The sequence below is a fragment of the Nipponia nippon genome, unplaced genomic scaffold (assembly GCF_047370975.1).
Source record: "Nipponia nippon isolate SJK-2023a ecotype South Korea unplaced genomic scaffold, ASM4737097v1 scaffold_5, whole genome shotgun sequence".
In the NCBI taxonomy this organism is placed as follows: Eukaryota; Metazoa; Chordata; class Aves; order Pelecaniformes; family Threskiornithidae; genus Nipponia; species Nipponia nippon.
Window position 1 is genome coordinate 29154252 of NW_028262369.1, and position 14315 is coordinate 29168566.

Consider the following 14315-nt stretch of genomic DNA (forward strand, 5'->3'; position numbering starts at 1 on the left):
TCCTACTCTCCACAAAAGTGTAAGTATAGTGTCTTTCACATTGGTTCAGTCTCCTTTAACAGAACATTTCAATAGTTTTATATAAGCATAAGCATTCAGGACTCCCTTGTATTTGTTTTCCAATGAATATATCCTGTTGTTGTTAGAGCCTAATTGTTACATTCTCTTTAATCTGCAGGCTATGGTGAGCTGACCGCAGGATACCAGCAGTTATTCAGTGTTAGGAAATGGGTCTGAAAATACAAATCAGTTCTTTCTTGGCATATACTAGACACAGTCCAGGATATGTTTGTATTGGAAGTTGCCATATTGCATTAGGATCTGTGATGATTAGATTTTCAGTAATAGAAGCAGGGCAAATGTATTACATAGTTACACAATTAAACATATTGTCAGACTGAGAGTGGAAGGATGTGGTAATGGAGAAACAGGGGATAAGACAGGCTTTTCTTTGGAAGAAGCAAATGTGCAGAGGTCATGTTAGAGGTGGCAGGAAGTTTAAACAGAGTTTAAGACAGTTATTTGAAGGAACACCCAGACAGAACAGTAGAAATCATGTGAGCAGAGAAGGTTGACATGTTATGGGAGAGGGAATGATCAACTTTCTTGTCAAGCACCAGTAGATAATTTGAGCTGGATTAGGGCGGGCAGAGAGATGCCACATGATCTGGTGTTAGACTAGGTGAGAGGTGCTGAGCTGCAGAAGGCAAGAGAAATTTGAGAAAGTACATTTAGTCTTGAGAAAGAATAATGACGGAGAAGTGCCTTGGAGTAGAGGAGATTTGGTCCTGAATTAGCACAGTTTCAGTGAAGCTGTGTTTACCAAGAAAGACTGGTAAAAAAACTGCTAAAATTTTTGGAGCCGTTGTGACTGTGTATCTAATGACTCGCAGTTGTCAGCATTGTTTTCCCTTTTCCTTGTTTTTGATTCTTTCTTTCCTTTCCCTCACAACTATGAAAAGCTCCTTGAAATTAATGTAAAGAATTTGGTTGATTTTTAGTGGACTATGGATAAGCCTCTTCTTATATCATGGCTGAATGCTGATTTCTGAGCTGTTCCAGTTCCAGGCAGCATCTATAATTGCATGTTATTATTTGAAAAATAATGATTTTAATTACTTTCCGGAAAGGATGATACAAAAATAATCTATATTGTTTCGCTTCTTTTAATTTGAGAACTTTTCCATACTGTAATGTGCCTGAGTAGGTCCATTCCATCATGTTCTCCATTTTATTTTAAAGTAGCTTGAAGAGCTAATACTTTAGTTATTGGGCTATTTTCCTTGATCTCCAGCCACAGAGTTTTTTTTTTTTTAAATAATACTTGTCTTAGTTTTCATAGCTGATGTGACTGATTCAGATTGGATTATTTCATTTGACCCAAACTGGGGCTGCGGTTCGAAGATCCAACCAATCTGTGGGCAGCCCATTTTTTTCTTTAATAGCAGACTAATTGGCAGACCAATTAATCTGCTCATCTGTGAAGAGAAAATTTATAGCAATAAGTAGTTCTATTTCCAGAAGTCATTCTCTAAAGTAACATTGCAGTGGCCTTGTTTACTTCATGCCCTGCAACACGATCCAGTGCTTCAACAGTAGCATAGGTCAATTAGTGGACAAATTAAGCAATTATTAGCCACTAACAAGGGTGACTGGCATCATTACCCTTCCTGTTTACCACCAAACTGTTATTTTAATACAAAGATCAACAAATAAATTAGGGCATCTGTTGTATTGCCATGTCTGCCTTGAAGTAAATGATATTAAATGGGCTTTGGTTGCTGCCAAATTCTTAACCCCAGCCTAATGAGATACACTGATATGTCTCTTGCTGATTATAGAAGCTGTAAAATTTAGTTTGTATTGATTTATTAACAGGAGGACCAAGTTCTCTGCGATGGTATTTTTTTTAATAGTCTTATATCTGTCTTTTTACTTTAAATGTTATTGATCCAGAGACTATTGGGTTCCTCCGAAAGACAAAGCTATTTGTTAATTGTATTGATTATTTGGATGCTTACAATAATTTTGTAGAGAGGTTTGTATACATAGATGTATGCTTTCATCTGATGTTTCGCTTACGTTCCTGGGAACTGCCTTTACTTCCAGGTTAGACTTCTGTGAGTCAGTTATTTTTAACTCTTGCTTTGTATTTTTATCATGGGGTAAGACTTCTTCAGATTTAATTAACTGTCTCCTAAATAAGAAAATACAGTAAATCTCTTTGGATTGGGTGAACTTGGCTGCAGTACCCCCTAATAGGTTGTGGTACATTGGGAAATGCTGGGTGTTGTTTGCCACCAAGCTGCTGGGTGCCCAAGGTCAGTCTCTTCCCTTTCCTCTGGTGTGTCTGGTGCAACAGTGAATCATTCCGAGCAGAGGCTCACCCATTACGTGTTTATACACAACCTTCCATGTCATAGCACGTTCTTGGTTAGGGAATAATAATTCCCTGCGTGAAGCTGAAAACTGTAGCTTCTGGTTGCCAAGATGCTTTTGCCAAGCTCTGTGAGTGACGCTGCATCCATAACAGGAGCAAAATGAGCAGAACCTGGACAAGCCTCTTCCCTGGCACAGTTACAGCCAGAGCAAAGCTATGAGAGTTTGGGTTCTTGTCTTATGTCTTGAATGAAAAGCAGTCATGTTATTCCCAAGGTATTTGTGGTCCTCCCTGCTGCGTGAAGAGCTGTCACAAGTACACACTTGGTGCACTGCCAGTTTTCATGGCAAAACTGTTCCACCAAGGTCTTTGATGAAGTGATGACCGTGTACACAACGCGATATTTATGCCGCATTTATTGAGGCTGCTTTGAAAGATCGTACCTGACCTAGGATAAAGTATGTTCTGGACATACCGATTTCTGAATAGTTAACTCTTCCAAGTATTTTAGAAAACACGAACGGATGTGATGTTTTGTGATGTTTTGAGTCTAGTTGCAAGCTCTTTAAAACTAAAACCAGCATAGTGTCTCAAGAAGCCACGGACTAAGTGTGGGATTGTATCTCTTTAAGTAGTCTTGAGTCTTCCAGGTGTGCATACTGTGGATTATGTTTTAGACACTGCCAGAAAACAGTTAGAGCAGCAGTTTAACATAGCTAAGCCTTTTGTGTTTGCATACAGTTAGGAAACCTGGGTGTTCAGGATCCAACTGTGTCCTTGTTGTTTCTTCGTGTACTTGCTGTTGTATAATGAACAAAAGACACAACACCAGCCAAAAAGCAGATCGATGTTCAGTTTCCTTCATTGAGAGGAGGTAATTGTGGAAACATTTCCTGAGCAATATAATTATGTATATGCTAATTTGCCTCAGAAATTCAGGTTTAGCCTCTTCTCAAGTGGAAGACCTGGTTACAGAAAGGGACTTTCTCTTCTTCAGGATTAGTTGCTAATAGACGAAAAAATTGCTGATGTTTAGAGTCAATTATACCTTGATCATCTTAGACATTTCAGAAGCCTCATTTTTCCCCGTGTGCCTCAGCAAATTAGAATTCATTCCAACAGCAGCTTAGGTTCACATTTGTTAGTATTTGAAATACAAAATAGGCCTTAGGAAATAGGCTAAATGAAGGAGTTGTACAGAATGTGAGATTTTGGTCCCATCTTTAATGTATGTTTCAGCCAAGCTATAAACAAGTGTGGCTAACCTGGCATGTACCTCAGTTTTAGTTTGTTTGTTTTTAAAGATTTTGATTGCATCACAAAAAATCAGGTCTAAAATCAGCTCTTTTGAAGTCAGCTAGTTAGCCCATGCCATCTTTTCTATGCTGAATTGTTGCTTGTTATATCTATTCCCTAGGGCTTTGCCCTGTCCAGCATTAAATGTTTCTGATGACGGGATTCCACTCTTCCCCTGGAGAGACAATTCCACAGTCTAACAGAGCTTGCCATTAGTGAAATTTTACTGATGATCAGCCTTAATTTTTCTCTGCTTAATTTTATCCTGTTACTAGAGCATAGAGATTGATTTATTCTGGGGAAATTCAGTAAATGGTTCCTGCTTCACAGGATGGACCTTACAATAAATAGCAAATTGTCATGACCTATCTGTGGGTGTCCTGAGATTACACAAGAACTCAATTTATCTCAACATTCATTCCCTGGAAGCTATTTCTCTCAGTACCAACTCAGTGGAGGAATAAGAAATGAATTTAACTGCCAGACTGCCTGCCTCCTGCCCCAGCACCAGCCTTGGAGCAAGGAGATGTTTAGTCGCTCCCGGAGCACAAGGCCCAGGGCTGGAGCTCCTGAGGGGTCTGGTGCTGTGACTGTGCCCGAAGGAAGGGCATTTAGGATCCGTTTCCCCTGTCACTTGCCTTGGTTCCACATTAAAGGAGCTTCACTGATGAGGTGGAGTTACTCCTGGTTTTTATGGGTGTAAAGTAAGTGAAGAATCTGACCTTATAAATTCCAGTTTATCAATCCCACAGTTTCCCTGTGCCTGGTACAGAGGTTTTGTAACTCTCCCAATTTTAGTGCGGAATTTTATACCTCTTTATATATGCAGATGATCTAAACTCTGTGTTCGTATGTCAAGGGTAGGTGTGGGCATGTGCTCAAGCAAATTTGAGGTGCCTCAGCTCAACAAATTGCCACTCATGAGCTGAGCTACAGTATGTGCCCATGTACGCATGCTGGGTATGTAAGGTGCTAGGCTTCAACTAGCAGGTTTTACTTCATTTCACCACTTAGGAGGAGAAATGTTTTGTTATTGTGGCTCAGCTGATGAGCAGTAACTTCTCCCTCTGGAAACCTGACTGTATCTGATAATGTAGCCATATTGTACTTGCATTATGAGGATGGACTGAATTATTTATCCTTAAAAGTTCTTATTTCTGGAGTTTTTAGAAGGTGGCAAGTGCTACATGATTGCAAGTGGTTTGTTCTTTTGGAAGCAGGAGCAGTGCCAGGAACCAAGAGGAATGATCATTCTAATCTTTTATATGTGAAATTTCAGATATCTGGAAATCATTAATGTCATAAACCCCCCTCTTCAAACTCTTCTTTCATTTTTCTCAGGTATAATTGATTTCCTTGTGAGCCAGCATCCTATTGCGAAAGTACTGAGAGATCACCTGGTCTTCAAGATTGCACCCATGCTCAATCCTGATGGAGTATACCTAGGAAATTACAGGTATGGTGTGGAGTATGAATCTGCGTATTGTTATATCTACCTTATACACCCTGCACTGTTTTGTCACTGAATCTCATATGGCTTCTTTCAATTCATTCCTCTTAAACTGGAGGTTCTCATGTGGCCATATGCTTCCTGAAGTTCCCATCGAGGAAGGGGGCTCAATGGAAAATTTGATTGCTTCAGGATGTAGAGAGCAACTCTCCAAGATAGCAGGGTATCTGCTCTGCAAGCCTCCTCTAGGTGTGGGAGTTAAAGTTGGCTTAGAGTTAGACCTTAGCTGTGTTTTATAAATGCATTCATTATGCTGCTCATCAGCCTCTATGTAAATGTGTCAGTCAATCACAGTTCCCTTCAACTACCCAGATCATCCATTAAAGTCACAGATTTCAGTCTATTATTGTACTGTAATAGATAGGGATACATAGAATGGAATAATCATTCCACCCTATGCTAATTTTGCTTCATTTTAGTATTTGAATTACTACTTTACCACCTCCTCTGTTGAGAACGTATTCAGATAATCTTTTGTTTTCCCTAAAATTGTTTGCTTTTAATGCATTTATTTACAAAATAAATGTGCTGCTGGAGGTGATAATGAAAAGCAGTTGATTAGTTGATGATTTGTTTGTGGGGGCAATTACATGTACCACATAGTTCTCTGCAGAAGCCCCTGAGAAATGTAATAATAATGTATGTGGTTTTGCTTACAGCACAAGACTAAATAACACAATATGCTCTGTAGCCAGGCTACCTTGAGCTTTGATCTAATTAGGTATTGCATTGCTAAGCAGAATAAGACTGGGTTATTGTGTGGATGAGGAGACCACCGAGGAAGAAGGTAGAAGTTGCAGAAAATGGTGCTGCTGTCTCTGTTTTGATATGTGCTTCTTAGCCCTCCTATGCTTTGCTACTTACTAAACTGAAATAGCAGGGAATTGCGTGGGTGATTTCAACAGTGCTTATATACATGTTTTATAAGTGAAACTTCCAAGGGCACATGGTCTCCTTCCAGCTACACTGATACTCCCTCAACTCTTTGCAAATCCAAAACCAGGGAGCGATGTTCCAGTAGTGGCATCTGACAGCACTAGGAATTTATTATAAAGGTTATGTCACCTTACAGGAATAAAGCCCTAAAATGGCTCTAGAATTTGATACTACACAGCTTTACTCTGTTCCAGGTACCCTACACGTAGGCAACTCCATTTGCAATTAAGTAGCTTTTGTTTTCCCCCATAAATTCACTTGCCCTATAGGTTTTTCTCCTGCACTATTATTTATACTTTTTGAGAGGCATGCAGCTTTACAGACATGCATATGGCTCATAACTTGAAAAGCCTTTTGGGAACCCAGGTGTCATGAAAGGGCATGTGAATTAATTTGGAATTGCTGAGCCTCATGGTATACTATTGTTTTAGCTTTTCATGATATGCAGAATTTTCAACCCTCCTGAACTAAAGAGACTTTTAATGAGGTAGTTGGAAAAGCATTTGATTTTCTTGCAATTCTTCACTTTATTTACAAAAGGCCTAATGTAACTAATAACTTAAAAATGAGGGTAATAAGCAAAATGCTACCTATTATCTTGAGAAGAATATTAAAAAGCCTAGTAATGTGCCGGCGTTGTAGTTAACTAGTGCTGAGTGAATAATTTACAGCAAACACTTTATTTCCTGCTCATACAAAATCCACAAGCACATCACAATTTATTTGCTTGAGTTTACTGGATGAATTTTTAAAAAATCTCTAAGGATCAATTGCTAGTATTTGAAAATTTAACTCTGAGACTTCTCTGTGATTGGCTAGATAAGTCTGTTTCATCTCTTTTGGTCTTTGTTTAGATTAGCACATAAATAGGACTTTCAGAAGTTCCACGTAGTGTGGTATAGCACAGATCTATTGGCTGGGGACATTCCCCCTGCTTTTGCAAACAAGGTCTGTGGTGCCATATGCAGCAAGAGCAGTTTTAGGCATTTGAACTTCTTGTTATCTCCCTCTTTCTCAAAGCAGCAGCTAGTGACTATTTCTTTGGTTCATCGAAGGTTCACATTCAGAGCTATGCAAGCTAAGATAATGAAATGGGTAATTAAACGTCATGCTTGAGTTTGTAAATTGATCTCCTGCCAGTGTGAGAGATTTTTTTACCCCAACCCCATAGCTTTGTACAATTGGCAAAGTATACTGTCGGATGCACTTCGCTATCCTCTGAAATCCCAGGCGCGGTGGGCACCATTAAAAGCCTGAGTATGTCAGCAGTTCTCGTAGAAGGGATGGGATATACTAGTTCTCCTGTGATCAAAACAGGAACTAACCACTCATTTACCCATGATGATATGGTAACAGTTGGCTGATGGGATTTTCTTCATCGTCATTGTTTGGGATGCAGGACTTTCACCAAGGATTTGGGTCTTGTGCTCTTGTCCAAAATCCTGGTTCCTTTGTTCTGAGTGCTTGTGAACTGAGCTTTAGAAGTTTAAGCCAAAACAGCAACAATAATGCCAAGAATTGTCTGTTATCTACAAACTGTTGCTCATTCTCAAGAGAAGAGACCAAATGGGTTGTGACTCTAAAGGGACTTTCTTGTGGTGAAATGTTCATAACCAGCAACAAGTGACTTTAATATCACAGCTATAAAGCACAAGTGCTTGCAGCACAGACACATCTGTGAGGAAGGTTGTTTATATGTTGTATGTACATTCAGGCAGCTCTAAAGGAAATGGCCGTGGAAGTGAACATCAATGCCCAGTCTATCAGGATGCATGGAAACAGGGTGCTAAACTTTACTGTTTTATTCAAGCATATGCAAGAGTTTAAGAAGTGTATTTGTGGACCCATATAGTTAGGAATGAAAAGACAAGGTGCCTTGTGTGACTTAAAGGGGTGGTTAAGCATCCCCTCTAATTTAGAATGTTTGGAAGGTCTGTACACAATTTTAAATAGTATTTTTTAAAAATAAATGGGCAAAAGTTGCAATTTGATTGTAATCTTAGAGCATAAATCTTATAGCAGAAAGTGAACTAGTACGGTTCTGTCTCTTAATAGCTACTACTTATGTACATAGACCAAGAGAGTTGGTGAAATTACGTCTACTAGACTATTTCCAGTGAAATTTCTGACTGTTTCAAAATCAGAATATTTAATTTTTGCTTTCACCTGTTTCTTTCTGAAAAGAGCTGAGAAATGAAAAATCATGGGCAAACGACACTACAGTAGATCAGATTTGGCTGGGTGTAAGTGTGGGAGGGGTTAGGTGCAGAGAAGTGAAGCCCTCAGAGTGCTAATTCACCTGCAAGCCAAAGTACTGAATATCTAATTGGAATTGCTCCTGCTTGCAGTGCTAGCTGTTGTTTGCTGGTTCGCTAGCATCATACCCTTCTGTGAAGATGACTACTACACTGCACTCTCTTCAGTGAAAAAAACCTCCATAGTCCTTTTCTTGCCACATGAGTGTACCCAGATCTTTCTAACATACAGGATAATGATAAATACCTGCTGTTTATTGTGGACAAGGATGTAGGGTCTCTCCCAAAACAGGAAGACAGGCTTTATCCCTTTCTTGAAGTCTTTAAAGCCTGGTATTACTGCACTTCTAAGTGTAACTGGCTTTGCAGTTACAGTGTGTAGAAAATATTATGCCATGTGGGCTTGTTAATTAAATTGCCCAGGAAGATGCCGTTGGTTGACCTAGCTAAAATAGTGAGTCTTCAGCATAATTTACCCTCTGTTCTGGTTGGTAACTTGTCCTCAGCTCTCACTTGAATTGAAAGACGCCTTTTGCCGAGGATGGTGCATGACTTGGTCTTTAGCTTCATGAAAGAACATGGCAAAAAATAAGAATAATTCTGAGTTTCTCTATAACACTAATCTCACCCTCTCTGATGGATTAAACTGTGAAAGAGTTTTAGGAAATAAAGGAAAACTAGTGCTGGAAAGAGAGATTTCTGACTTTTCTCTCTCTGTTTGCAGTACAGCATTATCATCCTCTGAACCTATTATCATCCCCAGGGAGATGGGGTTAGACTAAGGAAAAAAAAAGTGTTCTTGATTTAAAAGTCGTGCATCCCCAGGCTTGGCCTGAACTTTCCTTTATTGAGAGCTCGTTCTTAAGCTGGCATTCTGCAGCTGAATGCTGAAATGTGTCCCTGCAGGCGAGATGACTGTACCACACCATCTTAGATTAGTTCCAATTTGTCAGCCTCACCTTCCAGAGATGAAACCCTATACTGGCACCAAAAGGGATGTGTTTCTTAGTCTGGGCAGCTCTTCACTGAAGTATCCCAGAAATGCCATGACAAGGCAGTTGAAATATCCTGACCGTTCTCTAAAGGCTTTGTTGCATGACCCAGTAAGGCTTCCCGTTCCTTGCCATTTCTGTGTTGCCTTCAGTTAGTTAGCTGTGACAGTATCAGCTTTCAGTAAATTAAAGCCATGAATTAGCTGAAATGTTCTGAACTGTCATCACTATGATATCCTTCTAGCTTGATTGTAGGGACTGCAAGAATTTGTGTGAATGGGGAGAAGAGGGCACACACTGATTCTAATCCTTTCTTGTTTCACTGTCAGGTACAATATTTTTGAAGTCAACACAATCTTTACTGCTTGCTTGTGTGAGGGGTTAACAAAGCAATTTGTTGGTCAGAAAGGGGGCCAGTCCTACCCAGACTGGAAAGCCAAATTCACCATGAACAGTGTCAAAGTCCATATTGCAATGAAAGCTGTGTTGGGATGAAGCATTTTGGACAACTGGTATATTTTTTCCCCAGAAAGGTAGTTTTGTAAGGACTGAAATGGTTTGTGGAAGTGAGTTAAATTTGGCAAGTTGTTTCAAGTGAAAAAAGGGAGCTGGGAAGGCTTGAGAAACATTTAAAGTGATTCATATCAGCATTTTATAAAGGACAATCTTCTCTTGTTTTTGTTTGTTAATGGCATAATTTGTTTAAAAATTGGCTTTTTTTAAAGATGCCTTTTGAAGAGTCTGAAATGCAAACAGAAAACTAAGCTTTGGACCAGATGAAATGTTGCAGATTTATCTTGAATAGGTTTTTGTGGACTTTATTTCTGCGATTCTAGAAATAGTCAAAAGGTCAACATTCATGTTCACGTGTAATTTATGAGGGGTCTTTTGACAATAAAAGCATATGTGGACTTTATCCAAATTATTTTAGCTATAAATCAGAGCTATATGTTGTAATACTGAAGAGTGCTGATTTTGGTCTTTGATAATATCACTTTGGGGGATATACCTATACCTGCATACATACATATATGTATGTATGCATACATAACCATACATACATCCTATCCATCCATACATACGTACAAACATACAAACATACATACATATGTATGTTCACAGTGACTGGATACATTACGTGGTTCTTAGTACCACTTGTCCAGTTGTGAGACATGGCTACTCACATGCACACTGTCATTTGCATAATATCTCTTGATTTTTTTTCACCTATTTTTCTGGTGGGGAAGGTTTTTTTCTTAGCTTCATTTAATGCATGTGAAATTCATGCATTGCCTTGAATTGAAAAACAGAGTATCCATCTCAGATGACAAGATGAAGCTCTCGATGGAGTTTATTTTTCCTAATTAGGCGTTTGTCATTGTGTATTCTATATAACAACGTATAAGTAAACAATCATGGACCTTTTGAATAAATTTATTGGTTTTATTTATGTTACTGGGCATAAAAAATCTATAATTACCAGGTACAGCCGCAATATAACTGGTATTTAATGACAATTACTTTTTGTTACCATAGAAATGAGTCCAAAGTAGTTACCTATAATTTCTCATTCCCAAACCTCACACATGTTGTATTGCGGTATTACCATAGTAATTGCCTATTAGTCATCATAAAATAAGCAGTTACCCAGAAGATATCAGGATAGTGTGAAATTTCTCATCTCCTTCAAAACTTGTAGCACATGCCGCTTCTCATCTTCCTTTAGTTGGATTTTTGCCTAAATGTCTGTTGTACATTAACCCAAGGGAAGAAGGGATGTACTCTAAAAATACACCAAGTCAGGAAAAGTATATTCCATCCCCTGAAAATATAGAACTATTTCTTATTATTGAAAAACGGGGATTTTTCAGTCCCATGAAATAGAGGTTTGTTCCTTGCCATGAATTTCCTATTTATTTTTTTTCCACTTCAGTTGTGATCAAAGCAGAGGCTATACATCTTAGGGGGTCTGTGAGAAGAGCTGTGTTGTGTCAGACCTCATAAGTATCTGCTAATGCAGCAGTGGACAGTGCCATTCTCCTTGTAAGAGCAGGAGATGCTCATAAGATGCTTTCCCCCAAGTACTTTCCCAGCTTCGAGTGATTTTTCGTTTCAGACGTTTCCTGAACTCATGGGATATCTGTCTGCTCAGTAATGTGCAGTGGATTTGTCTTCCTAGTACTTGTCCAGTTTGCCCTCAGATGGTAAGCATTAGCTCTCAGTCTCCTCTGGCCTGAGGCTGTTCAGCTCCTGCCCCAGCGCAGGAAGTACCACCCACTTCAGCTTGCTGTGAGCTTCATGGACTTCTCAGTGGCCCCTCTTGCTCCTTGTTTGTCTTCATAATTTAGATTGCATGTTATTGAGGCCAGTGAATGTCCCTCTGTGCCTGCCTAGATCACATTTAGTATCAGCTGGGCGTCAGTGACTCATGTGGATGAAAATGATGTTCTCCTTCATAGCCAGGACTACAGGAGAGCCAGGCCATAGGTGCTGAGTGCGTTACTCACTGCCTGGTAGAGTGGTGGCAACTGAACTCTTCTCCTCCCTTTCTAATCTCAAAATTGGAAATCCAAGGTGGCTTTCAATGCTTCAATGTCTTTTGACAGCCTGGTGGATTAAAAACATAACTATGACCAGGACCAACCACCCTGATAATGGGGAAAAAAACAAACAGAAAGAGACCTGCCACAGTGAGGAAATGGCCTTTTCCTTGTATCGCCTTCTCCCATGCGGCTGGGGGAGAGGGTGAGGCATGGCAGAAGCTTTATTCTCCCCCAGCTCTTGCTTGGCATTGAGGACAGGTCAGGAATTTTCTGTGCTGTCTTCCTCCCGCATCCTGTGTGTGTTTGCATCTGTTTTCGTTCTCCCAGCTCATGCAGTGTGCCCTGGAAAGCAAAGTCCAGGGTGGATCTGCAGCTGTGACACAGGTGTGCTCTGAGCAGCAGCGATGGAAAAGACCAGGGAGGCAAGTGAGCAGAAGAGGTTTTCTCTAGCCATTACATTCATCTGGCTCATAGCATCGCCATTCCTTTCCTGCTTGGAAGTTTTCTTTCCATTGTGTCTTTTATTGCCTAGGGAGTGGTGTGATAGTAAGACAGTTACAGTGGTTCCTGTTTTGCTCACCATTACTTAAAAAAAGCTTCCTTGTAAAAAAAGTTGTCATCCAGATCTTAAAACAAATACTAGGTTTGCAAAAGGGTTCCTATCTACTGCCATCGAAAATGCTCTTTATATTGATGTGGTAACTGCTCATTTAAGCCATATTACAGCTCCTGAGTATTTTTCAGTTGCTATTGATGTGACAAATTCTCTTGCACAGAGGACTGCACCAATCAATAGAGTCAGTATATGTGCTTTAACAACAAAGCCACATGCCTTGGGGTTCCAGTTGAATCTGAACCTTTTAGAAGCATTAAATAAAGCTATATTTATTTTGCTTTTGGTGCAAGAAAAAAAAATCGGAAACTAACCTAATTTAATACAACCTGTTGGAAGGGTTTGAAGGCAGCATTATGGGGCCATTTTCACATGTGATGAATATGTAACTAGTGTCAGAGCTGCTATTTTGTTGTTGTAAGTGAAGCCTTCTCTTTTAGTTAGATTGATCTGGGACTACAGAGTAGCCTTTTATTTTTAGACGAGCAGGGAGAGAAGTCATAATGAGAAATATTGAAATCATAGCTTTTTTTATATCTGCCATTATTCCACTGAGAATGAGACATGATGTCCTTAAAGAGACAGGGCTATTTATTTTCCATTTCAATAGCACCATTTGTGATTATTACCTTTGAGCCATTATGCAGAGAATAAGCACCCAACTCATGAATCCCAGCCAAGTGAATCAAAGTTTTGTACCTAAGTGCCATTTATGTCTGTGAGTTCCTGTAGGAGCCTATTCTTGACCTTCACTGACTTTATTTTTTGCATGTTTTTGTCTTCTAGAATGTATTTGTAATTAACAGCGGTCTTGATGTCAGTTTGGTTGAAATGGTTGTTTCCTTTCCTCACCTCCTGAATAGCTGATCTTAGGTCTGAATAATCCCATCTGGGTTTCTTAGCTTTACTTTCAGTTAAGTAACTAAACATATTGGGCTTTCTTCTCTTTTTTTTTTTTCCTCTTTTTTAAGTCTGGCTTGTATCTCTGGTGATTTGAGTTCTTGTTCATAGCAGCAAACAAAGGACCAAACTCTCCAGTGTTTTGTTTGTTTGTTTTTATGTTTTTTTTTTTTTTTTTTAAATTCTGCAAATGACTTAGTAAACTTCAGCCAATTTGCTGTAGATCTTTGTTTCAGTTTACCCATCTGCAATTTAGGAATAATTAGGTCTCATATATCTAAAATTAGCTGTGGAGCTACATTTATTAGTGTGTGTAAAAAACCATGTTGCATTCCTTGGATTTGAGGCACTGTGTAGGTACCAAGCAGTATTGTTTAGAAAAACGATATCTTTAAATATACCCATGCAATAAAAGCAATGCTTTATTGTTAGTTTTGCAAGTGAGAGAAGGGAAAAACACACTGAGTTGGACTCTGTCTGATGTCGTAACGAGCTGAGCTCTACTTCTCGAACAGCACTTGCCAGGCCACAATCCATGGCATTTAAGAGCTGATACAAAAGACTGGAGGGCTGCTCTGAAAGGGCTATTTGCCAGACACGGGAAGTTATGGCTGTGACACAACCCAAGAAATATGCTGTGTATTCACAAGTGCCATCTGCTGGTACAGTTTATTGAGCTATTTCCAGCGACAGGTGCAAGACATGCCTGTAACTGGCTTTTTTTTTATTGGTGGTCTTCAGGCAGCTGCCTGCTTACACGGCACATATCATTAGCTTCTAACATGCGTTGCACCTAGCTGCAAATGCACCAAAGCGATCCTCCCACCCTAGCAGTTGCCATAAGGATGCTGTGCTACAGTGCCTCGAAAGAGGGGAGGTGTCAGCACAGT

General features: G+C 39.5%; 1 protein-coding gene across 3 annotated transcripts in view; it reads left to right on the top strand.

Moving 5' to 3' along the window:
- BEND5 (BEN domain containing 5) overlaps positions 1 to 14315 on the top strand; it is a 963465-nt gene that overhangs the window by 754834 nt on the left and 194316 nt on the right. For all 3 annotated transcript variants that reach the window (XM_087732924.1, XM_087732922.1, XM_087732923.1), the window contains exon 9: positions 5018 to 5132. In XM_087732924.1, the coding sequence (XP_087589050.1) occupies positions 5018 to 5132 (115 nt within the window). The remainder of the gene's footprint in view (positions 1 to 5017; positions 5133 to 14315) is intronic.